The following is a 27,009-nucleotide window of genomic DNA, read 5'->3' as shown; positions in this document are numbered from 1 at the left end:
AAATATTGTTTGTGTCATTTTCAAAAGTAAGCACATCTGTAAAATGCATACAAAATGAAATGATAAATCTGGAAGATGTCTTCTAATCTATAGAAAAATAGCGTACATAATAACCTGGAAGCAGAGTTGACATTTCTCAAGCAAATTCGGTAAGAAAATAGTTTTCCTAACGTGGTGGTGGCCAATTGCAGCGCGCAGGGCTGAAACAAAAGCTTGAGCAGCGGGAGATGTCTCGGGGCTGTTGCAACCCTTCCCCTGGCCGACAGAGGGGGCCAGCGCACCGCGCTGCCGTGCTGGGAGCTCCCGGGGCTGCGCTGCGCTCTTCCGGGGCACCAGCACTGGATGCACGGCTCCCAGCTGGAGAGGTCACAACCAGGTTAGAAAACAATAAATCCGCTTTGACACAAATGTTCTGGAGGAGAGGTTTCAGCTCCCCCACCTTGATTTACAGGAGAATTAAATGAAGAAGAAAAAAAAAAAAAAGCTGTAACGATTTGTTAGTAGCAGTGAAATGTTCTGCAGGTGATGGTTTTGCCTTCATCTCTGCCTTGCCCGACACCTTTTTTTCTTTGCATTGGAGGCTCCTGTTTGTTTTAGGAGGGCAGCACAAACGGATGAGCATCCCCAGTTCCTTACCGATCATTTTCTTTGGGGTTAATCAGCTGATGGGCACACAAGAGAATGACACAATATAGTCTTAGATATTTGCTCAAAACAAAGTTAAGCATCACTAAAAAAAAAACACAACAAAACTTTTCACTTAGGTTTCACTGGGGATGGGATAAGTTATTTCATTAATTCACTAGCTGTACCGGGCCACGCGTTGCAGTGGCAGAGCCAGGTTAAGTGGAAAAGAAAGAAAAGAGAATGGGGATAACCCCCGCCTGTCCCCCTCCCCCCCGAACATGGACGCAAGAACATCCCTACACCCCCCCCCCCCCCGCAGGCCCGCCGATACCTGTCAAAAATGGTAGTGGGTGGAGCGGGCGTTCGTTCCGGCATGGAAGTATTGGCGCCGGGCCCTCGGCAGCCAGCACTGAAAGTGTCTCCGAGGGCTGTTAGAACTTACTCTGTCAGTGGGGTGGAGCAATGGGAGCGGTCGTCTCGCTCAGATAGTAAGGGCGAAGGTGCGCCGGTCGCCAGTCCAGAAAATGGCGTCGACGGGCCCTCGCCCTTATTATGTCACATGGGCTACTGCCGCCATTGGCGTTCCAGAGTGTCCTAGTAAGGGACAGAGCCGTGGGCGCCATTTTGATTGCTGGCAGCCGACGGCCGTAGTGTATGCGATGTGTCACGGAGCGGTGTTGCCCTCCCCCCCCCCCCGCTGGAGCAGCCCGAACTATTCTGCAGTTTTGCGTACGTTCGGAGGTTGAGGGCAGTAAAGTAGAAAAGTCATGTGCGTGGGGGGTGTGAGGAGGGTGTTTTTGTGTGAGTTCGTAGGGTGTGGGAATTGCAAACATGTGGCATGTGAGTGGCCTCCCGGTGTAGCATACTGGAATTTTGTGGGTTTTTTGTGTGTTTTGGGAGGGTGTGTGAAGTAAGTACAATTGGCATGTGTGCGGGGGGGGGGGGGTGTGAGGAGGGTGGATTTGTGTCTGCTCGGAGGGTGTGTGAATCCCAAACATTGGTCACGTGTGTGTGGGGTGTGAGCGTTTGTGCAAGGTGTAAGAGCTTGCGCTTACGTCCAGCAGATGTCGCTGTTTTGTGGAACCAAATTTTAAAACTTTTTTACCAGCCCCCGGTGTGACATATATGTAACGTAAGTGTAGAAGAGCCTTGCCGTATGTGAGGTGAAGCTTGTGTCCAAATTTGAAAGCAATCGATTCAGTGGTTGCTGAGATTAGCGATTTCGTACAAACTATTTAACATTTTTATTTATATAGATTGGGAGTGCCTTTCTTTTAGGAATTACTAATTTTGAAGACAAATTTTAAAGTCATTTACCCAGTTAAATACCATTTTAACCTTGGTAAACTAAAGGGGGTCTGAAAAACTCGCCATCCTTTTATGCAGCTAAGAGCGTGTACAGGGCTGCAGAACGTGCCCACTTTTTCATCGATGCATGCTGTTCTCCCCGGAAGAGGCTTCTGCAGATAACGCAGGTGCAAATGCCTGCAGGTACAGGTACAGGGCTGCAGAATGGGCCCACTTTTCCATCACTGCATGCTGTTCTCCCTGGAAGAGGCTTCTGCAGATAACGCAGGTGCAAATGCCTGCAGGTACAGGTACAGGGCTGCAGAACGTGCTCACTTTTCCATCGATGCATGCTGTTCTCCCCGGAAGAGGCTTCTGCAGTTAACACAGGTGCAAATGCCTGCAGGTACAGGGCTGCAGAACGTGCTCACTTTTCCATCGATGCATGCTGTTCTCCCTGGAAGAGGCTTCTGCAGATAACGCAGGTGCAAATGCCTGCAGGTACAGGTACAGGGCTGCAGAACGTGCTCACTTTTCCATCGATGCATGCTGTTCTCCCCGGAAGAGGCTTCTGCAGTTAACACAGGTGCAAATGCCTGCAGGTACAGGTACAGGGCTGCAGAACGTGCTCACTTTTCCATCGATGCATGCTGTTGTCCCTGGAAGAGGCTTCTGTAGAGAACGCAGGTGCAAATGCCTGCAGGTACAGGGCTGCAGAACGTGCTCACTTTTCCATCGATGCATGCTGTTCTCCCTGGAAGAGGCTTCTGCAGTTAACACAGGTGCAAATGCCTGCAGGTACAGGGCTGCAGAACATGCCCACTTTTCCATCGATGCATGCTGTTGTCCCTGGAAGAGGCTTCTGCAGAGAACGCAGGTGCAAATGCCTGCAGGTACAGGGCTGCAGAACGTGCCCATTTTTCCATCGATGCATGCTGTTGTCCCAGGAAGAGGCTTCTGCAGAGAACGCAGGTGCAAATGCCTGCAGGTACAGGTACAGGGCTGTAGAACGGGCCCACTTTTCCATCGATGCATGCTGTTCTCCCCGGAAGAGGCTTCTGCAGATAACGCAGGTGGCAAATGCCTGCAGGTACTTTCTCCCCACAGCAGGTTTCAAAGGCAACCTATGCGCAGAATTCATATTGTAAACCGACATTAAAACCAGGCATAAAAAGGACCCCGTCCCTTTGCCACAAAGCAGGTGGTTTGGAAACAGCCCCTATTTATTGTAGTTTTTTCTTTTTTGTAACCCAACGACTTAGCAGCAAAATGTTATTTTATTGGACTCTGAAAATATAATCAATATTTAAAACAGCACTTAGCTGCCTAAGCGCTAAGCGGTGCTGCTGAATACCTGAATATCTAAGTTTTTAGCCGGACAAGTCAGGGGTGGGGAATGGGCGAATCGGGGAGAGGGTGAGTTGGCTGGATAAATTGAGCAGCTAACTCCATATTCAGGGCTGTCCTACAGTTAGCCGGTGGCTGTGCCACTGACTATACAGCACTAGTTAGCCGCTTGTGTAGAGCTGGGCTAACAAGCAGAGCTGCACGGCGGCTGAATGTGGACCTCAATATTTTCACAGTATCAGTGATCAAAAGCAGAAATGATTCTGAAGCTGTGGCTGCATTCTCGAGCGACAAAAAGCTACAATTATTTCTTTGCTTTTCCTGACGATTTTATGAAAACTGGAATACTTTTGAGCATTGGCTAATTATAATGAGTTGAAGTGTCACTGGTTGTCATGAAATCTAGCAGAAGCCCAGTGAAATGGTTGCGCGGTTCTCCACGGGAAATTATCTTCCTTAGTACTCTCACAAAGGCAATGAATTTTATTCTGAATGTCTCACATTTGAAGATTCTATCAGGTGAGTTTTGAAACATTTATGCGGGGAAAGACTGGCGTACATGAGTGTAAGTAGCCTCTACTTGCACACAGAAGACAGAGCAGTATATTCACTTTCACACACACACACACACACACACACACGTATACATGCGTAAAAAAGGGGCAGGCCAGAGCGGTCCAGGAGCAAACATTTGCCAACTTTAATTGCGTATTTTAACGCCTACTAATTATCTGGCCTAAGTGTTATTAAAGGTGTTTATTGGGTGCTATTGGTGGAGTAGGCGGTCTGGGTGAAGTGGGAGAAGTTCAGGGTAAAGAAGCTGGAGGGTCTCGATGAACTGGAAAAGAACTGGTGGACTGATTGGTAAAACTGGTAATTTCCTTGAGGTCCCCGTGTTTTAAAACGGCCTGACTTGTGCGCGTAAATGCCGATATATGTAAGTCCTACTTTACTTTCACACTTAAAATATACCTGCCTTTCATTCTAAAATAGGTAGGACAAGTACAGGCTTTCAATGCATTGCATGTATTCGCGCACGAACCGACATATTGCACGCACTTTGCGGGGTAAAGACCAAGCCTATTTTATACACACGGGTTATAAAAAAAAAACTACAGCAAAGCTCTGCGTGGCCATAGGCGAATGCGTATTCTGCCGTGCATATCCTCCTAATGCAAACATGTCAAATGATTTGAATGCATGAGAACCTGCTTAAAACATGAGCCGAGCCGAGCAAATCCTGATTTTTGCTAAGAAAAACAAATGGAGTCAGGTTGAAACTGGATCGAAGCTGACTGATTAGTCAAGTATAACTGACCCAGGCTCAGAATACTCTCCGGCTTAATAACCCGTATTATACCAACAGGAATGTTGTTTTTAAGAATAAAGAAAGGTCAGAAACCTTTTTCCCTGGCAGCTGAGCAAGAAATAAGGAATCATAAGATTTCATATTGCATTTTTATTGCTTGACAAGACGTAAAATGCCACCCTTCCTCCTATGTGCCATCGTACATTTATAGTTTGGTCCTTTCATCCTTAAGGTTCTCACAGTAAACTCTTAATTCCCCTGTGTCGCCATATCCAGAGTGATTAACTCAAACATCAGATGTACTTTTGGTGAAGCAGGTGGCATTAGCAGTAGCAGATTAAAGCTTAGAGCAGCAGGGCCTCCCGCATTCTGCAAAAGAGAAACTTGGAAGAAAACAGCAGGAGGCGGAGAGGAGCTTAGGCATTACCAAGGAGTGGTAGGCAACCTCTTTTGAAGTCTCTAAAAATGGGTGGCGTAGCCAAGTGGGGGCTTTTGGAGCAACACCCAGTGGGCCGACCTGGTCCCCAGCGCAAGAAAGTTTGAAGTCTACGGCAGGGGACAATAAAGTTTCAAGGAGGCACTTTAAGCAAATCTCCCCACACAGTTTGACGGGATGAACCACCTTCCGCGCATATTCTGTGCATTAATGAAGGGCTCCGTACCTTCATTGCAAGAAAACGGTTTTTTTTTTTCTAAAAGCTCCTATTTTTGGTAACTTGGGGTGCGGCGCATGCCAGGACCACCGTTATTCCCCCCCAGCACTAAGATAACACCCTGCAGCTTCTACCAGGAAACCGTAAGCTCTGACGGTGGCTTTCTGATAGGTCAAAGCAGGGGTGAAGAGCAGCGGTGGGCAATTTTGACGAACAAAATCTGCAACCCAGTCCGCTTTTCAGGATATCCACAACAGACGTGTGTGAGAAGTTCTTGGGTGCACTGCCTCACATGTATCTCCTGCATATTCATTGTGGATAGCTGGAAAATCAGACGTGTTTTGCGGACCTGGAGGACTGGGACTGCTCACCACTGGGTCAGAAGGCAGTCAGACCATCTGCAAGGAAGCCCAGGAATTAGAAACTATCCCACAGCGTTAAAGTAATCTTCTGTTTCTGAGAAAACGTGTCGTGTTGAACTTTGGCATTATGCACTCTTGGGTAGCAGTCTATCTTTGCTGATAACTTGAGAGGGCTACCTGAAAGTGCCTCTTAAATTTGGGGAATAGTGCAACCAGCAACTCGTATTGTTGAGGTAAAAATGAAAGTTCCACAGAGTAAGTTCCCAGCATTCGGATTAAGAGATGCATTTATACTGACATATCCTGTTCCTTTCCTAACAAAAGAAAAACATTTGGCAACAGCTAAGTGCAATTTAACTATCAAGCCGGCAATTCATTGGCCTTTAAACTGACAAGTTAAGAGATCAAGAACAAATTTGCTGAAATCAAGATTGCATGATAATTGTCCCTATTAAATTATCATGTACAATGGATTTAACATCTCTTCAGGGAAGTTTACAGGTTAATGAGGGGTTACAAAGTAATAAGAAAACTGTTGAAGAAAGTCATACAGAAATTCATTTAGCTATTTCACTGTAACTACAATTTATTCTTTTTTATAATAAAGATGTTATTAATATGCACAACAAAAATAAGTTTAATAGAAGAATAAATATACTTTTTTTTTTTTATATGAACAGACATATTTTACAAACCCCCATAGCACTATGGGAAATAAAGATCCTTCTAAAAAAGAAGAGGTAAGTCAGTGTTACAATAAAGCTTTAGAGTTTCAAAAATAGGCCAGGGTGCCTCCTGGAAGAGACAAATCAGCAACTGCTGCTGGTTCCCTCAGTTCAAAGCCCAGGCGTAGCCCATATACACCTCCACGAGTTTATAAATTATCTTTGCATTCTGTGCCCTTTGTTGCACCCAGGAAAGACTCAGGGGTCAGGATGGCCTTAACGTGCTTGAGACGTAGGATGCTATCGCAACAGAGATGCAACTTGTCACAGATGGCACCGAGAGGGTTCTTGGAGCTGAGCTCTTGGATGGACGCCAAGGTCGGTGGTCCAGTTGATTTGGAAACCAAATGGGAGGCTCAACTGTGATGTAGCCGTTGATGATCCTGATGCTGGAGGGCAAAGTTGTCGTACTGAAAGAGACAGAAGAGACGAGGACAGCATGAGGCAAATGTGCGTAGCTATGGTTCTCAGTGGTTGGAAATACCGAAAACAGGTTAACCTGTTCCTAAAACAGTCTTTGCAGAACCAGTGAATTGAGCAAATCCTTGGGAAAATAGGCCAATGCACTTACATTTTAACTGAGCTCAGCACTTAAGGATTAAGAGCCAGATTTTCAAAGGGATACGCGCGTAACCCCTGAAAACCTGCCCGAAGTTCCCTCTGCGTGCGCCGAGCCTATGTTGAGTAGGCTCGGCGGCGCGCGCAAGCCCCGGGACGTGCGTAAGTCCCGGGGCTTTCCTGGAGTGGGGGGCATGTTGCGGCCTCGGGCAGGCGTAACTTGTACAGCAAAGGTAGGGGGGGTTTAGGTAGGGGAAGGTGCGGGGGGAACGGAGGCAGGCTACTGATTTTGCACAGCCTTGCGCGTGCCGATCCTGGATTTTAACGGCTACACGCGTATCTATTAAAATCCCGCGTACTCTTGTTTGCACCAGGCGCAAACAAGAGTACGCTTCGAGCAGGCGTAACTTTTGTGATAGAGGTAGGGGGGAGGTTTAGATAGGGCCGGGGGGGGGGGGTGGGTTAGGTAGGGGAAGGGAGGGGAAGGTGGGGGGAGGGCGAAGGAAAGTTCCTTCCGAGGCCGCTCCGATTTCAGAGCGGCCTCGGAGGGAACGGAGGCAGGCTGCACGGCTCAGCGCGCACAGGCTGCCGATTTTGGGCAGCCTTGTGCGCGCCGACCCCGGATTTTAATGGATACGCGCGTATCTATTGAAATCCCGCGTACTCTTGTTCGCACCTGGTGCGTGAACAAAAGTACGCGGGATTAAATAAATCACAAGATTTATTTAATTTGTAAAATTCTGAATAAAGCATTTTACAACATGTGGACTATGTCTAAAGAAGACAAAATTCAGATATGACATGCCCTAACACATAACAGAAATTGTGAAGGTCCCGAAAATTTCAGGAGTAATTTCTAACCTTATTGATCTCTATAAGAATACGTATTTTGGGCTTGTAAGCCAGCAGTCCCACACGTTCCATGCAGCAGAGTATTGACTTCGTGACCATGCATTTTTCGCTTAAGTATGGGGTCAGTATTCCATCGGTTTGTCTGGCTAAGTTCAGGACCTACCTGGATAAACCATGGGTTTTTGAAATTCCTATGCTGGACCACTTTCAAGTTATGCAGCTAGGTACTGGATAAAACGTACCCGGATAACTAGGATGTGTTCAGGGGCAATACTGGATGGAGTTAAGCTAGCTAGATAAGTTATCCAACTAACTCCCATATTCAGAGGTAGCCAGATAACTTATCTGGATAAGTCTAGTCATGCTGGTTGACCTCTCATTCTCCTTTGCCTCTTCCGGAAGGGGCAAGTACTGTCAGAGGTCAACTAGCACCAATTTGAAAGAAAGGCACCGGCAGGGCAGGAGCAACTGGGGGATCCCACCTGCCCCTCAATGAACCTCCACAAGACCACCAAGGAATTTCAGGTATATTCGTCTGAAATTTTTTCAGACCCTCATAATTCCTATATTAATTAATCAAGTCTGATTTGTTAAAACTTTGCAGCCTTGTTATAAAAATATTATTCAAGCATTCTATGATGATTAAATATAGGACTATGAAGCAGGAAAAGTAGGAATAATGGAGGCAAATTTCAAGGAATTATGCGGGGGGATTGCATGTGTAAAATTAACATATATGCTATTTTATAAACCTGATGTGCATGTGTGTGATTGCAGAATCACGTGTAAATCTGAACAAGAGAAAAAAAAAGTGTCAGTCTAGGAACATTCCGGAATGGGATTCAACAGTACGCGCACAAGTAAACGGTACACACGCATACAATACCAAACTTGTCTGAACACTTTTACATCTGCTAATTGACGTTTGCAATTGAAATCGGACATGTCTTTTGTCTGCAGTTTTTGCGTAGTTGGTCTGGATGAACTGGTGGGAGTTCAGCGTGACGTGGTAGAAGGTCTGGTTGAACTGGTGGTGGTACGTTGGGTTGATGAGGGGTGGTGGAAAAAAAACCCCCTTCTTTCTGTGATCTAGTTTAATAACTATTATCAATCCATATATACTTACATATCGTGTTTGGATTGGCTATGCGATTTCTTTTAAATCAACTGACCTGCATGCCTGGGCTCATGGATTTTATAAATAATAAAGTTCTTATAAACCACTTTTTCCCAATGTAACATAACTGCTATTAACTGGATTACAATGCATTCTCATTTTATCTATTGCAGAAGGACAGATGGTAGAGCCAAGGATTCCAGCCCATGAATCACAGCTTACACAGAATGTCAAAAGACAGGGGAACCATCAATTCTGCTTATATAATTGAAAAATTAATGTTGAACTGACTTTTCTCCTATGAAGAAGTGTGCATAGATTGGATCATAAAATAAGAGCAGTATCAGGAATGGTTTTTCTTTGTCTTAATGCATTTTTTCCATGTCAGGAGCATGGAGCACTCAATGAATGTGTAGAACACATTTAGGAAAATGTGGTCTTTTTGTGGTAAGACCCAGTTCCATGAGACGTCTTAGCAATTAACCGCAAAACATGGGAAGGCCGACAAAAGCTGCAGTCACACGTCTAATCCCAGAGGGGCCTCGCACATAGTAGCTGGTTGACCTTTAGTTAATTTTATATTCTGTTTCTTGTAAAAAGAAAAGATGCTTTTCTTTGTTTTCCAAAATATGCTGCAAAGGCTGGTTAGAAATAAAAGGCCTGGCTAACTATGACGATTCTGCATTGCAGTGCAGAGGATGCTTGATGAAAACCATATGAAAGGATTGCCAGGAAACCTAAGTGCAGAGTTGTTATTGAGCATTTTATAGCCTGGCACTTTAATAGCTCAGTAAGACCTTGTGCTGAAGGCAGGAAGGAAAGCGATGGACCCTCTTATTGCAGACTGTAGACCGTTACCTGTGTGCATTTCATACCGCTCTAAGGGCATTCACCTGCTCATTCAGTTTTGACTTGATGAAGGACGTGCAGCTCCCAAAAGACGGTTAAGAGATGTATTTACTCTAATTAAAAGGGATCACCTTATATATATATATATATATATATATATATATATATATATTTATATAACTGGACCAACTATGTTTCTTGACCAGCTTCCTATTGCTTTTGTTGATCTTTGCTGCCATGCATTGACGTGGGCTAACAAGGGCTGGAAACGTATCCTGCTAGCAGTGCTAAAACTAGGATTGTGGAGGTCGCCCTGAATGCCATTTCTGGATGACTGGCGCAAATGGCATTCTATGAAAACCCCCCCCCCCCAAAAATCGTACAAAATTAATGACAGGCTAGAAATCTTCAATAATATGCGGTCTATCTCCCTAAAAGTGTTCTAACTGAGAGGGCTGCGGCTTGACAGAGAGACAGCACTGGCTTGCCTGCACCTCTCACTTTCCTTTCCGCCCCTCTGACCCTTTGCGTCATCACGACTGTACGCTAAACGAAAACAAATGGATCTGGTCCCTGAAGGTGGAGGAGGCTGAATCTCTGCCTTTCTCTGGAGCTGGAAAACAGAATAACGATCTCTATTAATGTAGAGGCCCGAGGTTAGGCTTAGGGGGTCGTGCCCTGCAGGGGCCTCCCCGCACCCCTCGGCCTGTATAAAAAGCAGGCAGAGCACGAGGAGCCGCACGGTTTTTCTGCAGATCTGAGTGGACCTTTGGAGAGGCTGGGGGCGTGCTGAAGGGTCTTCCCCAGTAGTTTGGGGAAGGGGCAGATTCCTGTCAGGTAGCGGTCTCTGGCACTGCAAGCAGAGGGTTTGAGAAGGTCTGTTTTTGTGAAGAGTTCTGCTCGTGCCTGGAGTCTGCTCCTCCCTCGGGAGGATCGGAGCTCCTCACCTGAAAGGTGCTGCGAACCCAGCCTGCAATACAAAGGAAGGAGAGCAGTGTCTTGCTAGAGAAGAAGCGAGGAGTATTTTTGAGAAGTGTTTGTTTGTTTGGTTTCAGAGGAATTTTTTTTTTTTTTTGCGCCATGGGTTCCTGCCAGGTCGAAGGAGAAAAGATTTGGGTTTTTGCGTTTTTTTAAGGACTTTCTAACCCAGAGCTGCCAGAGAAAGAGACAGAAGATCCCAGTCCCTATTAGGAGCCCAATCTCTGTTAGTCAGGGGTGCTGGGTTGTTCCCTAGTGCTTCCCGCCTGAAGGGACACTGACGCAGCTGTGCAGGCCTGAGGAAAGCAGCACTTTTGAAGTTTTGTTGAGAAAGTCAATTGCTGGGGTTTCTTTTTTTTTTTTGTTGCTAATCAGATTGAAGATTTTTTGGTTGCATTCAAATCTTCTTTGGGACGCCTCACCATGTCCAGTGTTTTTTTCTGAGACTACAAGGTTCCCCCAGAAGAAGGACATTCCAGTAGTGAGCACATCTGGCAGAGAAGAGACAGACTCTGATTCTCCCCTGGTTTGCCTTGGGGATTTATCATCTCCCTGCTAGAAAGGACCCAGCACTTGGGGCCTGTGGTCTCAGGAGAGAGAAAGAAAGGGAATTTTTGATCCCCAGACAACCGTGTACCCCTGTATTCAGGACACCCACCGAAAAGGGGGTTACATTTAAAAAAAAAAAGCAATAAAGCAGATAATGAAGTCTTCACAGTATTTCTTCCACTGTTGGTGGTTTACTCACTTTTCTACACCCCACGAAGTCTCTCTGAGACTGACAAGTTTATCAACATCATGACGACTTTGCTTCTTTTTACAGCTAAAAATGGCCTGTACTGGTAACAATTAGTCTTCTTCCTTCTGGTCACCAAAGGCTTCCAGGGTTGTCTAACTGGAGCTTCCAGTACATAAGAATTGGAAGGATCAGCATTTCCTGAGTGTACTGCAGGCGCCCGCCATATTGGATCAGTGGCATTCTGTTACTCAATGAGTCATTTAAGCAGCGAGCCAATTCATGTCTCTTTGTTTTATCCAAAGATTCAGCAACGCTATTCTGAAACTCCTTTTCCTAGCTAGAACCTTTTTTTTTTTTCATGCTTCCCACCCCTTTGAATTCATCTCTTAGGTCACCTTCCCCTTCCGTCCATTTTTTTCTTCATCTGTTAACTCGCAAACCACCTGTTCTCCATTCATTACAGCCGAGGCATTTTGAACGGGGAGGGCAGAGGGGCTGTTAAAACCGATACGGATACGGTGCTGTCATCATCTGTCTCCCACAGATTTACCTCCGAAATCCCAGCTGGGCCGCAGGTGCGGCTGCCAGGAAGCAGAACCGAGAGCTCTGTTGGAGAAGGCTCTAACACAAAACACGTTGCCAGCCGAAAGGCATGCTCACGATTCTGACCCTGCTCCGAAACAGCAGTGAACGGTTTCCATCCTTGAAACCCATGACACAGAGCGGGGCGGTACCATCACTGCGGAGAGCCGCCCTGCTTCAGACACTGGGCCCAGCCGTACTTCCTTAAGGATGCTGCTACCGCTGTTAGTCCTGAGACCTGACCCGTGACGGCGTTGAAAGGACGAAAACGCTTTAACGCTACAGGACACTTGGACCGCACATATCTGACCAGAAACAAGGACTAAGGAGGTACTAGGGGGATCCTCTCAGGCTAATAATTACAGAGGTTCCTATTCAACGGGGTTACCCTGGACAAATCTCGAGGTTTAGATTCACGGCCTCTGCACCATGTACCTTTTATTCGGGTAGATTCCTGGATACAAACGCATGCGTATAAGCTGGAAGGGATGCAGGGTGGAATTAACTTAGCTGGATGACGCCGATATTCAGAGCTACCTGGATAAATTATTCGGCTAAGTCTGGATGTGCCCTAGAGCAGGTGAAATGTAATCCGAATATCCGCACCCAGATAACTCCACCTTAACCGACTGTACTCAAAATACAGCTCGTTAAGTGGCAGAAAGAATAAATAAAAAATCCTTGCAAGCCCCCACACCACTAAATCACTCAAAGCCTGAATCCCCCCCTTCCTCTCAAGCCTTACCCCCACCTGCAAGGATTTTTAAACAGTAGCATGCCTATTGGCTGAGGAGCCTTCCTACCCCACCCACTGAATTTTCAAAATAGATCCGGACCCCAGGCCTCCTCCTAACCCCACCCGCCCACAAACTCCAGCCTTCCCGCCCGACCAGCAAGCCCAAAGCCATCATGGCCAATGGGAGCACTGGGTACAATCGCACCTTCCCATGGGGGCTTCCAGAGTTACTGTCGGATCCTGCTCCACAAGCGTTGCTCTGAAAGCCATGCTGGATGCTGCCGGGAGTGGTCTGATTTTACTTTCTACCTAACACAGCCAGTTAGGTCTGGAAAGTTATCCAGGTGACATTATCCAGATTATTTTGGGTGGGTATAGTCCTCAGGAGACCTGTGTCGCTCAATATACGTGACGAATAGACTGAGACGAATATACGTGACTCAATAGACTGAGACGAATATGACATGCTCGCACACTTTACACCCAACTACACAGGGATAACATTTCTGTTGGTCAGCTCTGTCTGTGTAAAGCCCAGAGGTAGGCAATGAAAGCCCAAATAGCTCTTTTGAAACTTACCTGTATGGTACAATGTCAGGAAAAGATCCATTACTAGATGAAACCCAATGGTGTAATCTCTTACAACTGCAATAAGGAAGAGTGAGCTGCTGCAGCTTTAATTCAAACCACTGCTGAAACAGTTTATGATGGATTGGGCACCAGCTGAGTTCAGTATGTGATTGGATATTTTTAAAGCTGCAAATCCCCATTTGTTTTGCTTTCTATCCTTGAGCTGTTAGGCAATGTGTGACCCCCAAGAGCCACAGGCAGGTCTGTTTTTCAGGATACCCAAAATATGTAAAGTAGCTGAGATCTTAGATCAAATGTATGCAAGACATATTTGCTGAGCATTCATCATGGATCTCCTGAAAACCAACTCTTTGCACTTTTCTAGAAATGCCCACAGTGCTTCCCGCTCATCAGACGTGGAAGAGAGTGACTCAGACTCACTGGCTCAGTGCCCGAGTTCTAATTGTACACCTTACAAGGTTAAATTTAAACCTGAACCAGAAATGTCGGGGTTGAAATGATGCTCACATCTTCCTACAGTAAAATAATTTCTTTCTGGCTAAGATCCCAATGTAAGGCAGGAGCTGAGATTGGTCCTCTCTTGTGGCCTTCTGACACATTGTGAGGGCCTGTAAAACATAGATGTTTTAGGCCCTGCCACCTGGCTTCATTGGGGAAATAATGATGTAGCAATCATTGCTAAAGCAGGACTATTATCCCCAGCTCCCTGCTTAAAAACAAATTAAATATCCACATGCTTGCGTTCCAATCCATTAACCTCATTCTCAGAAATAATTTAAAAATATTAGCTGAAATGCTTATCAAGCAAGAGAGGATTTCACGCCCCACCGGTGGCTTAATTGGCACACCCTTCATTTTGCTCACCACCATCATTTCCATGGTCAAAAACGAGGCCAGACTCTTGGTCTCCCAGCAGTTTAACTGGCCCCAGAGGCCCCTCACATCAGCTGTGCCTGCCAGACTACAGGCTGCAAAAGGATAAGACGCCTCTGCTGCAACCTGACGCCACACGTGTCTCTCAAACCCAGCAGCGGGCTGCTCTTAACTTTTGCCATCATTAGCTGCAGTTTCTGCTGCCACCGGAGCCTGCCGCTGACGTAAGCCAGCACCTGAGGGGGCCGTGCCACTGCAGCTCAACTCTGTCGCTGGTCTGGCAGGCGAACTCTACTCACGGCCTTCTCTGCTCTCCTGCTATTGCGGCTCTCAATGTTATCAGAGTTAGCCGCTTAACCTATGCGGCTAATTCTGGTCAGGCCAGAGGGCTGTCCTAAAGTTAAGCCGGTTAGACGTAACCGGATATATTCAGTGGCACTGCCATGCCGCTGAGGATATGTTTATCCAGCTAACCAGCCGAGCCACATAGCGGCTGAAAATGGACTGCTATGTGTTCTAAATATTTCACGTGTTATCACATATATTTTTATAAACCAGCTCTACCTACCTTGTTAATCATAAAAGCAGTGTTTAGACACTGCAAAAAAAAAAAAAAAAAAAATCCATATGCTTCTGTTTTGGTTATTAGTTATTTTTATGTGAGAAGACTGTGATAGACCTTACATTTTTATGACAATATTTTGGAAACGGGGAATATAAATTTAATTTAATCATATTTATAGATATGACAAGGCAAATCATTTGGAACATCTGCCTGAGATGGCTTGGCAAATGGATAATATACATTTCAGTCTGATATTTATAAAGTGGAAGAACCGAATGGACATCTGGTAAGAAGCTTTCCTCTGGAGTCTGTTTACAACGTGTATTTTATTCTTAGTAGGGAAACATATGTAGGAATCACATGCTTGGTCTTTTCAAATACTGCGTGTTCCAGCGTTATTGCAACACAAGGGGTGCAAATGTTGTAAACGTCCCGGCAAAGCTCTAGACAACAAAATGTCGGCAAGGAATTTTTCCTGGAACCGCTGGAGCATATGCAGAGAATAAATGAATATGCAAAAGATAAGCGTTTTTCATTTCTGGTTACTGCACAACAAGCATTTCTCACTTTAGTTAGAAAAATCACACTGTTAAACTGACTCAGAGGTGTAACCCACACACTGTAATTAATCAAATACACCTAATTTATTTATATTAATTATTATTCAATCAATATCGCTGTCAGCAATTATGTTCCCAAATAAATGAGTTTGAGAGTCAAGCCCAGATAATGGCAGATCGCTTTATTGAATGAGGATATCCAGTGAGAATTATTAGAAATGCCTACGAGCAAGCCTTGTATTCAGATTAGGAGGCAGTATTATGTTCGATAAAGAAAAAGGAGGCAGTTTCTAATCATTTTATTTGTCCTTTAAGATTTTCAGCTCTTTCAAAATCTATTTGTTCTGAAATTAGGCACCATTGGGAAATCTTATCATTATATGAATGCTTTGCCTTTACCTGATATGATTATTTTGGCTACTTAAATTATATATCACACAACTGTCAACTCAAAACCATACAAAGTGACATATATTTTCTTATTGTTTATTACATAGAAAAAGATATTACAACAATCTTTAGATATTTAACATATTACCCACAAAAATATGCATCTAAAAGTTCTCCCTCCATTCATTCATCATACATACTCTTACATACTTCCTACTGTCTTCATAAAAACTGTCTCAATCCTCTCAGATTGAGTTACATACCAAAACTTCCTTCCTTGCAATATATTATGAATTTTAAATACAATTTATTAAATAAGCAGAGAAAATCCCATTTATCATGAATTATCACTCGTTTAGAAAACAACAAATACTTTAGTTCTTCTTTTATTCTCTCTTATTCTCTCAACATGTTTCGCCCACAGGCTTCCTCAGGAGATATTTGAACGAATCTCCTACTGCTCATCTGTTCATATTCATCACATATTTCTGAAAGGATCTCATCTGTACGTCCTCAAAAAGATTTCTCTTAGACGTACATATCAATATACCATTCCATTCACGCTGTTCCGTGTCTTTTCAACAGGTACTTGCCCAGACGCTTGGATTTAAACACTTCTTCCACCGTTCCTTAATGTGTTGCCATATCTTATAAATCTTAACACACCGCCACCTTCATAACGTTCAAACAGACGCCGACATCAAGTGAATCTCTGTGATTCAAGTGAATTCAAGTGAATCGACATCAAGTGAATCACAGAGATTCACTTGATGTCGGCGTCTGTTTGAACGTTATGAAGGTGGCGGTGTGTTAAGATTTATAAGATATGGCAACACATTAAGGAACGGTGGAAGAAGTGTTTAAATCCAAGCGTCTGGGCAAATACCTGTTGAAAAGACGCGGAACAGCGTGAGTGGAATGGTATATTGATATGTACGTCTAAGAGAAATCTTTTTGAGGACGTACAGATGAGATCCTTTCAGAAATATGTGATGAATATGAACAGATGAGCAGTAGGAGATTCGTTCAAATATCTCCTGAGGAAGCCTGTGGGCGAAACATGTTGAGAGAATAAGAGAGAATAAAAGAAGAACTAAAGTATTTGTTGTTTTCTAAACGAGTGATAATTCATGATAAATGGGATTTTCTCTGCTTATTTAATAAATTGTATTTAAAATTCATAATATATTGCAAGGAAGGAAGTTTTGGTATGTAACTCAATCTGAGAGGATTGAGACAGTTTTTATGAAGACAGTAGGAAGTATGTAAGAGTATGTATGATGAATGAATGGAGGGAGAACTTTTAGATGCATATTTTTGTGGGTAATATGTTAAATATCTAAAGATTGTTGTAATATCTTTTTCTATGTAATAAAGAATAAGAAAATATATGTCACTTTGTATGGTTTTGAGTTGCCTTTACCTGAGGCAGAAATCTGTGATCTGCTCGTGTTTTTGATGTTGAAAGATAGCTCTATACAACTGGATCATCATTATGGGGGGGTCACACAAGCTGTGGAAAATACAGATATTGTGCAAATACGATGGTTACCACTTTTTTTGTCAAGCCACCTGACAATCGCAAATATGCACTGAAACATTCTTCATATTGTGATGGCTCATTTATTATATATGAACTTTTATGCCTATGTAAATTAATTTATGTGGGTAAAACAGCACGCAAGTTTAAAAACCATCTGGCGGAACATAAGAGTTGTTTGGCCAGTCAAAGGTTGGAAGCTCTGTTAGCCCAACATTGTATGCAGAAAAATAATTCTTTTGAAGAGATCCAAGGTTGCGTGTTGGAGATTGCTCCAGCTCCTCCCTGAGGAGGAGATCAGGGTCTTTGTCTTTTACAATGAGAGTAACAATTAATTCATCGATTGGGCTCAGTAACTCCGTTTGTTTAAATATATCTGCTGAATGGCATCATTTTTTAAAATAAAGTAGAGAGTCAGTTTTGGAGGAGTCTGATGAGGGAATATTGACATCAACGTGGACTAGGCATGTAGAGAAGATGTGATTGGTTCTGGGGGTTTAGAATCTTCTGATGGGATAGGGCAAAAATAAAGGTGGTCTTTAAATAGACTTTGTTCTTTTCAGATTTTTCAAAATGGCCGGAAGAGAAAGCAGAATAGTCACTATTTAACCTGTGCTGTGAACAGAACACCCTGAAGCAGCAATTGAAGTTGCGAAACATGGCCAACTTGGTGTTTTTGGTCCATAAAGAACCTTGAGAAAATAAGTATTGGTGTTTAAGTGTCATAGGATTTCATAAAATGGAATAGCACCGTGTTTGAAGAAACCAAAACATTTTTATAAGAGAAACAGGATCATTCATTTAAATAAGAATGGTGTGCAATGAACTGGAATTAGGTTTAAGAAGAATTTTGGACTAGAAAAAGAGAAAAAGTTTCTTTGTGCAATGAACTGATAGCAGATGTTGAAGAAGCTTTTTGGATAAAAACTAAGAGAAACATATTTGGGCAGATTTTAAAAGAGCTGTGGGTGCGCCCATAAATGCATGTATCCGGTCTACTTTTTCTGGGCACTTGTACATCAATGTCCGCACGCCCTTCCTGGCAATTTAAAATTTGTGTAACACCCACGTGGCCCACTTACGTGTGTATGTGGCCATTTTTCCACATGCAAAGGGGGGAAAGTTTGAAAAATACATGCGGAGATGTAATCAGGCCTCCCCCAGTTCCCTACTGCCCCCTCCTCACCCCCTAAACCTAACCTAACTATCCCCAAATTTTTTATTTTGGTACTCACTGCTCCTCTGGAGCAGAAGTAATCTCCGGCACGTCCTTCCCCTTATATATATAAAATCTTTTTGATTTAATTGAAGAAAAGGTTTGAAATGTGGGATTGATTGAATAATAATAATTAATAAAAATAAAAACAATTTTGGGCGTATCTGATTAATTACAGTGCATTTCGTTAGGTGCCATAAAGTGAGTTCTGCAATGCATTTTTTTATGATGTATTCCTTACCACTAAGTATGCGTATGAGGGATGTGAAGCCATAGGAAGTTCATTTTATTTCGTTTTGGGATTGGCCAGTTATTGGGACTTTGGTTCCAGAAGTCCCATTCATTTTCAGAAGTTATTCACGTAAATGCCATTTTACGGGCATTCTATTCTTGCAGTCACTATGTTGAGTACAGACTTTTATTTTAGCCACATTACTGCTTGATTTTCCACTGACACGTCCCAAAAATATCTTGCAGGATGAGAGAATCTCTTCGAGACGGCAGTGAAGGAAGAGGATTTTTGACCAGTTTTGCTCTTGTGTAAATCTGTGCATTTCCACACGATTCACAGGTGAAATAGCAGGCTTTCTAGAAGAAGGATGGCATACAGGTGGCAAAATTGTAAAAAAAAAAATGTGTTGGTAGCTTCAGTTCAGTTCCATCCCCGCTGGCAGTCTCGGCGCAGATAATGGGCCTGATGGCTGAACCATCCTCGTATAATTAGAGCCTGACTCCCACCATAAGAGGGCTGAGCTACACTGGCAGGGCAGATGGGGTTGGAAGCTTACCCAGCCCACTGGCTGCACTGTATTTGCTCTCTCGATAAACTGAGGACATTGGTTTATACTGCTATTAATCTGGCAACTTTCATGAGCTCTAACGCTCCTTAGAAAACTTGAAAAAAATAAATCAATTAGAGCTTGTGTTTTATAGTGAGTTAGAATTAGCCTACGCACTGGAATATCTTTACAAAAATCCAACAGACCCCCTTAGTCGTTACAGCACACTGCATTAACCAGAAGCCTAACGTAATGTTTAAAGCAAACAAATTCAATGATTCAAATTCCAGCTTTTAAAACCTGCATAGGGTGTAAAATGAGTAAACCACAAATGACCTGTTAGATCCTACAAGTCTGGGCCTCAAAAAAAAGAAAGCACTGTATTTCAGCACGGTGCTGTGCAAAGGATACAATTTTGATTCATTTACTGAAATTTACTTTTCAGAACTGTTTAAGGGAAATTTAAATTGTGGGTGGACTGACAGCATTCTGCTTTCTGTCACTACACGGTTACACGGCAGTGGATACGAAAGACCAACGCTGTGCAATGCCAGTGAAGCTGACCCAGCAGGGGTGTAAATTACAGCTGGTTAGACCACTCTTGGATCTACTCCACCCCCCAACCCAAACACAATCACGCTCTATTGGAACGAGTCAGCAATGCCCGAACAAGAAAGAAGCTTTTCACAGCAGGGACAGCAATATTGACAACTGTTTCTCCTACCTGTAGATCCTAACCAGAGGCACGCATTCCGCCCCAGCAGCTCTCACGGCGCCAGGAGAAAGTGGGCCAAGAAATAAGGAAGCCCCAGTGGGCACGTGGGATCACGCTCTGCCTCCCCCAGTTCTGAGCTCCTGCTCCTGGCTATCCTGTCCCCACCCCCCCCCCCCCTCTCGCCGAGCCGGCACGGTGATCCTAACCCAAGCATCCTTCCTCTCAACTCGTGATTCGGCCATCAACTGTTTGAACCACATGGGGGCTCCACAGATGCACAACACCGCACACTTCAGGTAGCACAAGAGATAGTGAACAGCAGGGTTGCCAATTTGATCCAGTCTTGGTTTCGCCTTTGCTGCTTGCATGGACTCGTAACTCTGAAGTCCAAATTTATTTTCCTAAACAAACGAGTACTACAAGTCCATGCAATCGGCGGGGTAATACCAGGACTGGATTGGCCTGCTCTGAAAATCTGGAGGCAGGTGGCAAACCTAATGAAGAGGTGCTGGAGTGGCAGAAAGAACACTTGGGTTATAAGTGCTGGACGAGGTAATAGAAGGGGGAGGTAAGGGGGGGGGGGGGAGGAGGGACCAGGAATAAAATTAAAGCTGAGTTGGGGAACGGGGACTACGTGACTGGATTGGGACGTGGGAAGAACAATGAATCCCAGATTTTTTTGTGGGGCAGGGAGAGAGGACAGGAAAGCAGGGTCTCAAAGAGTGGGGGATAGGTAGAGAAGAGTGGGGACTGCCATATTAGGTGGCAGGGCAGAGATTGGATGAGGGCAGATTGGGGAGAAGAAGGGGCTACTGAAAGGGAGGGGATTTGAGGAAGTTTAGGTACTTAAAGATTGGGTGGGGGGGTATGAGATAGGGATGAGGATGTGAGATGCAGTGAGGAGAAGAGGAATCGGTAGAATTTGGAGGCGCTGAGATAAGGTGTGAGAGCAGGTGAGAAGCAGTGGAGAATAATGAGTCTATGAAGAGGGTGAGAAAGGAGCTGGGACTACAGAGGGGATGAGATGCAGAGAGGAGGAGTTGAGGGCTGGTGTTGGGGAGGGTACAAAGGCTGAAAATGGGGTCCAGGAAGTGCATGATAGACAGAGGGGGAAAATAGGCTGAGAAGAGAGAGGAAAGGGAGGACTGGGGAACAGAGTGTGGGAGATGAAAAGATGGATATTGAGAACTGGGGGGTAAAATCTAGCCTGGTGGATAGAGGCAGAAAAGAGAGATGCCAGGGAAAGATCATGGTCACAAGCAGAGAAGAAAGTAAAGAAGACAGGAAGAGAGAGAGGAAACAGAAAATGGAATGGAGACCCTGGAGAAAGAGATAGGAGAAAAGAACAAGAGGAAAGTGGAAGAGACAGCCAGGATCAATAACATGCCCAGAAAACAAAGACAGATTAAAGTATTCTGAGCTTCATATTCAGTAGGCTGGAGAGTTTCAAAGTTAACTGAGTAAAGTTACCCCGATAACGTTAACAAGTCTCCCCCTGAATATACTCAGCTAAAGTTATCAGGATAACTTCACCTGGATAATTTTAGCTTGGCCTCTGAATATTATTTGTTAAAGTTATCCAGGTTATTTAATATATACCTGGGTAAGTAAAAAAAAAAAAAAAAGCCTGCCAGACTAGCAGCAGGGCCAATCCGCCACCATTCCACTCCCCAAAATAAAAAAAATATAGACGCATGGCTTTCCATTCTCCCACCCCCAATCCCCCAAAATAAAATTTAAAAAAATCATGGACCACTGCGGCCCGAGACTCCCCTACATGAAAATTACAGGCCTGAGAGAAAAGCAAGATGGCTGCTGCATGAAAAGGTCGGCAAGATGCTCTCGTCTCGTTTCTTAGAATTTGTTTCCTTATTGACAAAGAATGCCTCATTCTAAACGAAAAGCTAAGCTAAGAGAAACTGCTACCTCGTCTCCAGTATTTGATGGGCAACAGACGAGAATTGAGACTTTCTTTGCCGCCGCAACAGGGAATCAGCCGGAGGAAGCAGCCGCTACAACTTCCGAGGCAGAGCGGGCAGCGGTGTTGATGGTTGACGAAATCACCCTGAGCCCCAGTGCACCGGCTATCCCCCCCCCCCCATCTCCTATCCCACCTGACGCATCGTCATTAGAGGTGAGTCCCCAAAGATTTGGAAAAGTAACTTTACCTGTTGGACTTGAATTATCGAGGGGTGGGAAATGGAAGCCATCGAGGAGATAGTCTGGGGGAGCACCTCAGGAAGGGAAGTTATGGCAAAGAAAACATTCACTGATATACCGACTCCGATGGAGAAACCAAAGGTCATAAACTTGGACACCCTTTGGTATGCCATAAAGAGCCTGGAAACAGCAATGTTAAATTTAACAAAAATAACTCGAGTCTAATATGAAATTCCAGAATATGGAAAAAGAAATGAATCTTCAAGTGAACAAGATTCAGCAAGTAGATATGAGAGCTGAAAAAAGTGGAAAAGGTACAGACTGAGATATTAAGAGTTGGTGATGTGAATTTAAAGAGGCTAGAGAACTTGGAAAACCGGAAGAAACTCCTGAATTTAAGAGTTCTTAACTTTCCATATTTGAGAGAAATTTCTGCTTATGAAATGTTTAAGGCTTACCTGGTTAAAAATACTAAAGTTTCCAGAAGAAGGACTGCCTGTTATTTCAAGAATCTACTATTTACCATCAAAAGAGAGGAAAAAGGAAGAAGATCAAGAACCGAATATTGAATTAAATTTAACTCAAATATCAGAAACGTCTGTAGAAACTGAAAATTACAAACAGAACAACTTTGTTTGTTTCTTGTACGTTTAATGCAGACAGAGAGCCGATAATGAGAAGATTTCTGCGTAATCGAACAGAACTCTTTCATGGCAGGAAAATCTGGATTTTCCCGGATACATCCAGACCTATACAGGAAAGGCGGAAGAAATTCCTTATCTATGCGACCAGAGGTGATAGCCAGAGGAGCCGGCTTTAATCTAAGGTACCCCAGTAGATGTCGCATAAGACATCAACATTCTAAACATATATTTTTTGAACCTATGCACTTGCAAAGGTTTTTGGAGCCATTAAACCCTATTAGTCCAGAAGTGTGACCAGTGCGAGTTAGATTATAACCTCTTTATTCATTCGCCGTGCTAGATATAAAAGTTGGAAATTATTTGTCATTTAATAACCGCTCAATTATTTCTCTCCCATGGATTACTTAGAAGCTACAGATATGAAAGTGCTATTAAAGTGACTTGTCTGAGAAATTGACATGGATTTGATTTATGACTTGTTTTGTTACTGGCAAAATATCTGTAAGATATAATGTTGAAAATGATAAATTTAAAATTAAAAAAAAAAAAGAAATGACAGGCCTGGCTCTGGGCCCTCTCCGAATACCAGGGCTGAAAGCAGGAAAAGCTTACTGGGAGGAGAGTTTCAGGTTGAGCGTGGGGAGGGGGACTCCAGGGGGGTGTAGGATAAAGGAGGGCCTGTAATTTTCATATGGTGGGAGGGTAGGCCTTTGGCCGCTACGGCCCACGATTTTTTAATTAGACTATTTTTTTTGGGGGGGGGGGGGGCGAGATCAGGGAAAATGCCTCAATATTTCCTTTAATTACGTTGGAGGATGGGCAGCTGCGGACTTTGCACGGTCGACTTGGCGAGGGGTTTTTTTTAAATTTTTTTCACTTAACCGTACTTTTACTTAGCCAGTTCAGTTTCCTAGGTCCATGTACCCAGATAACTTTACGACTTATCCGGATAACTCTGATTGCCTAAATAACTCTGAATATTGGATTTATCTGGCTAACTTTACCCTGCCCTGGAACAGCTACAGATTTATGCAGATACATTTTACCCTCTTTATTTTCAGTTTAGTTACTGAACTATGTCAGCTCCGGGAATGTGCATCTCTGATATTTTTGTAGTTTGCTCGGCGTCCGAGGAAATGCATTTCTGTTCCTTTTACTGCATGCAGAGTCTGGCTTCTCAGGGTTTCCATTTAAACTTTGTCTGTACTTTTCTAATTTTTAGTCAGATATGTATTTGGTGTGCTCTGTGGACGTGACTGGGGTGAGGTATTCTGTCAGTCTGCACTTTCTGTGTAGGAATCTATAATAGTCCAGCTTGTTCTTTTCTTTTCTTCCAATGCAAGGTGTATTGGGGTTCTAGGTCCCACTTACAGTGCTGCCTTTCAATGGATGCAACTGTTGCTATTTATTTGAATGAGGTAGGCTGTTATGGTATGGCAGGTTTGCTCTATAGGTTCAGGGAGCATAACTTTCAAACAAATGCGTGCAGCGGCATAAACGCGTGTATATAGCTGCGAGCAGATCTACGAAGTATTTTTACATAAGAACATAAGAAATTGCCATGCTGGGTCAAGACCAAGGGTCCATCAAGCCCAGCATCCTGTTCCCAACAGAGGCCAAACCAGGGCACAAGAACCTGGCAATTACCCAAACACTAAGAAGATCCCATGCTACTGATGCAATGAATAGCAGTGGCTATTCCCTAAGTAAACTTGATTAATAGCAGTTAATGGACTTCTCCTCCAAGAACTTATCCAAACCTTTTTTGAACCCAGCTACACTAACTGCACTAACCACATCCTCTGGCAACAAATTCCAGAGCTTTATTGTGCATTGAGTGAAAAAGAATTTTCTCCGATTAGTCTTAAATGAGCTATTTGCTAATTTCATGGAATGCCCCCTAGTTCTTCTATTATTCGAAAGTGTAAATAACCAATTCACATCTACTCGTTCAAGACCTCTCATGATCTTAAAGACCTCTATCTATTTTCGACCTTATAAGTGATGAACATTCTAAAAAGAGGAGTTGATTTGTACACTCCAGTCTCTACTAGCTGATTTGTAAAAATCAACTCTTTTTCATCCCTTATAAAGTCTAAAATTCTTTAATGATGTCAAATTTACAATGGATACCTCTGAATGTGTCTGTAATACCAGCCCCTAACCCCAACCCACCTCCCGAAAAGTCACTCCCCCCCCAATGTTCACTGGAGTCCTGCACCTAACGGGGAGCTGTAGCAAAGTGGTGCGCATAAGATATGTGTGTTTATTTATGGGTGCACGTGCGGCCCTTTTAAAATCTACCAGTTAGATACCTAATCTAGGTTTCTACATTAGTCGTTTTTAGGCACCTAAAAATTGGGATGAATATAGGAAACAATAAAAACTGAGCTGCTTAATGATGAAAATTAATTTTTCAGTCCTTCCGGCTTAGCATTCACCATTGCTCTGATAACAATGCTACCATCACAGCTCAAATTCACCCAGATCGTGCCCAGCTTTACATTTTTTTTCAAGAGCGCTGGTTCAGCTAAAATTCTCAACACATTTTGCACGGCAAACGTTAACAATGAAACCAGGCTCAATCTGCCAGCACCTTTACTGAAATCCAGATATGTCACATCTACTGTAACCCTGTTATACTACGCTGGTCACCTCAAAGAATTCAATCAAGTTTGTTTGGCATTATCTTATCACTATAAAATCATTTTGCCCAAGGATCCTGAAAATCCACTGGTTTCAAGATATTACACACTATTGTACCCATTAACTGATGAATGCCCTAAAATTCCTAGAGGTCAATATTCAAAGCCATTTAGATGGATAACTCAAAAGTGGCAAAGTGCTGAGAAAATCTGATACAAGGGTAAAGGTACCTGCATACGTTACTTATGCACTTTAATTGCACTTTAAAGCGGCATGCTTGTGGGATGTGCTGGGCCAGGGTTTTGAATTATGTCTGCCTATTTTGCATTTTCCAAGGTATATGCCTAATTTTTTTCTGAAAAGCCTTAATGCACACATTATTAGGTGCAAATGTGTTTGGGTGGTTTGGGTGGGATAATTCTCAAAGGCAAATTCCGTACTTATTTTCTCCTTGAAAACTGGTGAAAAATCTGCGAGGAGAACGTATTGACCCAGCAACAGAATTATCCTCTACATATACAAATGGTTTAACTATCTCTCATATGGGCTTAACTACCTTTAATAGAGTTTTAACTGTTTCTAGTATTGTCTCCACAGCTTCATTAAAAAGCGAAGACTCACCTATCTTCTAATCGCACCCACAAATCATTGAACTGCCTCTGGCGATGATGCTTGTGCTGTTTTTTATGCCATTTCTTTTGACGACCAAACTCTTCCAGTTGACTGATACTGTCTGGTAGCAATAGGTGAGGAGGCAGAATATCATCGTCAGATGGAAAAGGAATTGAAGAAGGGGAAGAGAACGGCATGTGATCAAAAAAATTCATGGCAGATGAAGCTGTAGTTGAGAATTCTTCTGAAGATGGATCAGTATCCATTCTTGAGCTGAAAGAGACAACATTTCGATTAGAGATGGAATAAATAGCTAAACACTATCCAGCAGGGAGCACACATTAAAACGGTGAAATATTTATTTCAAACACTGTTTACAATGAATCCAGTATTCTACTAAAGATACATGTTAACTGGTTGCTTAATTAGACAAATGACAATAAAATTGAAATTCACCCTGAAACATTTCATTCACAACCATCTGTCTACTTCTCCAGCCTCCAAAATTCTCTCGATATAAAAGCTTCCTTCTTCCAGCCTTGCAGTCTCATCTGAAGATGGGAGCCTTTGCGATCCTGAATGCTCATGCACTACATCTTTTCTAAAGTTCCACAACCTAGAAAGATTACAGTTGGGTCTCCAGGAAATGACGGCTGCCAGAACTCTGCTTTTGTTCTCCCTGGCCAAACACAAATTCTTAAATGTACTATGAGCCGACTGCTTGAAAGTCACATAAGGTATCCTGAAATGAAGGCAATCGGGTGAATTTTCAAAGCGTATGAACGCAGCAATTTTCAAAAGCCACTTGAGGGTAAATCCTGCATATAGTGTAGCAATTTTCAAAGGTCCAATTACACGTGGAAAGTCCTTTTTCAGTTTTATGGGTGTAGATGCTTTTGAAAATAGGCCCAATATGGCTTAATGAGGTCAGGGAGCTATCAGGAAGAGCTTTCTATCAAGGTAAACTATCATTTTTAAAAGAATATATTTCTGAAAG

The 27,009-nt window shown here is 43.4% G+C and overlaps 1 protein-coding gene across 1 annotated transcript in view; it reads right to left on the bottom strand.

Annotated features, from left to right (window-relative positions):
- Positions 1–4,705: 4,705 nt before the first annotated feature.
- TRABD2B (TraB domain containing 2B) overlaps positions 4,706–27,009 on the bottom strand; it is a 384,859-nt gene continuing 362,555 nt past the window's right edge. Inside the window, 2 exon segments of the mRNA XM_029618552.1 lie at positions 4,706–6,720; positions 26,022–26,285. Coding sequence (XP_029474412.1) covers positions 6,516–6,720; positions 26,022–26,285 — 469 coding nt within the window. The 3' untranslated portion in view covers positions 4,706–6,515.

This window comes from Rhinatrema bivittatum, chromosome 10 (genome assembly GCF_901001135.1).
Source record: "Rhinatrema bivittatum chromosome 10, aRhiBiv1.1, whole genome shotgun sequence".
Classification (NCBI taxonomy): Eukaryota; Metazoa; Chordata; class Amphibia; order Gymnophiona; family Rhinatrematidae; genus Rhinatrema; species Rhinatrema bivittatum.
This window is presented reverse-complemented; position numbering and strand designations above follow the sequence as displayed.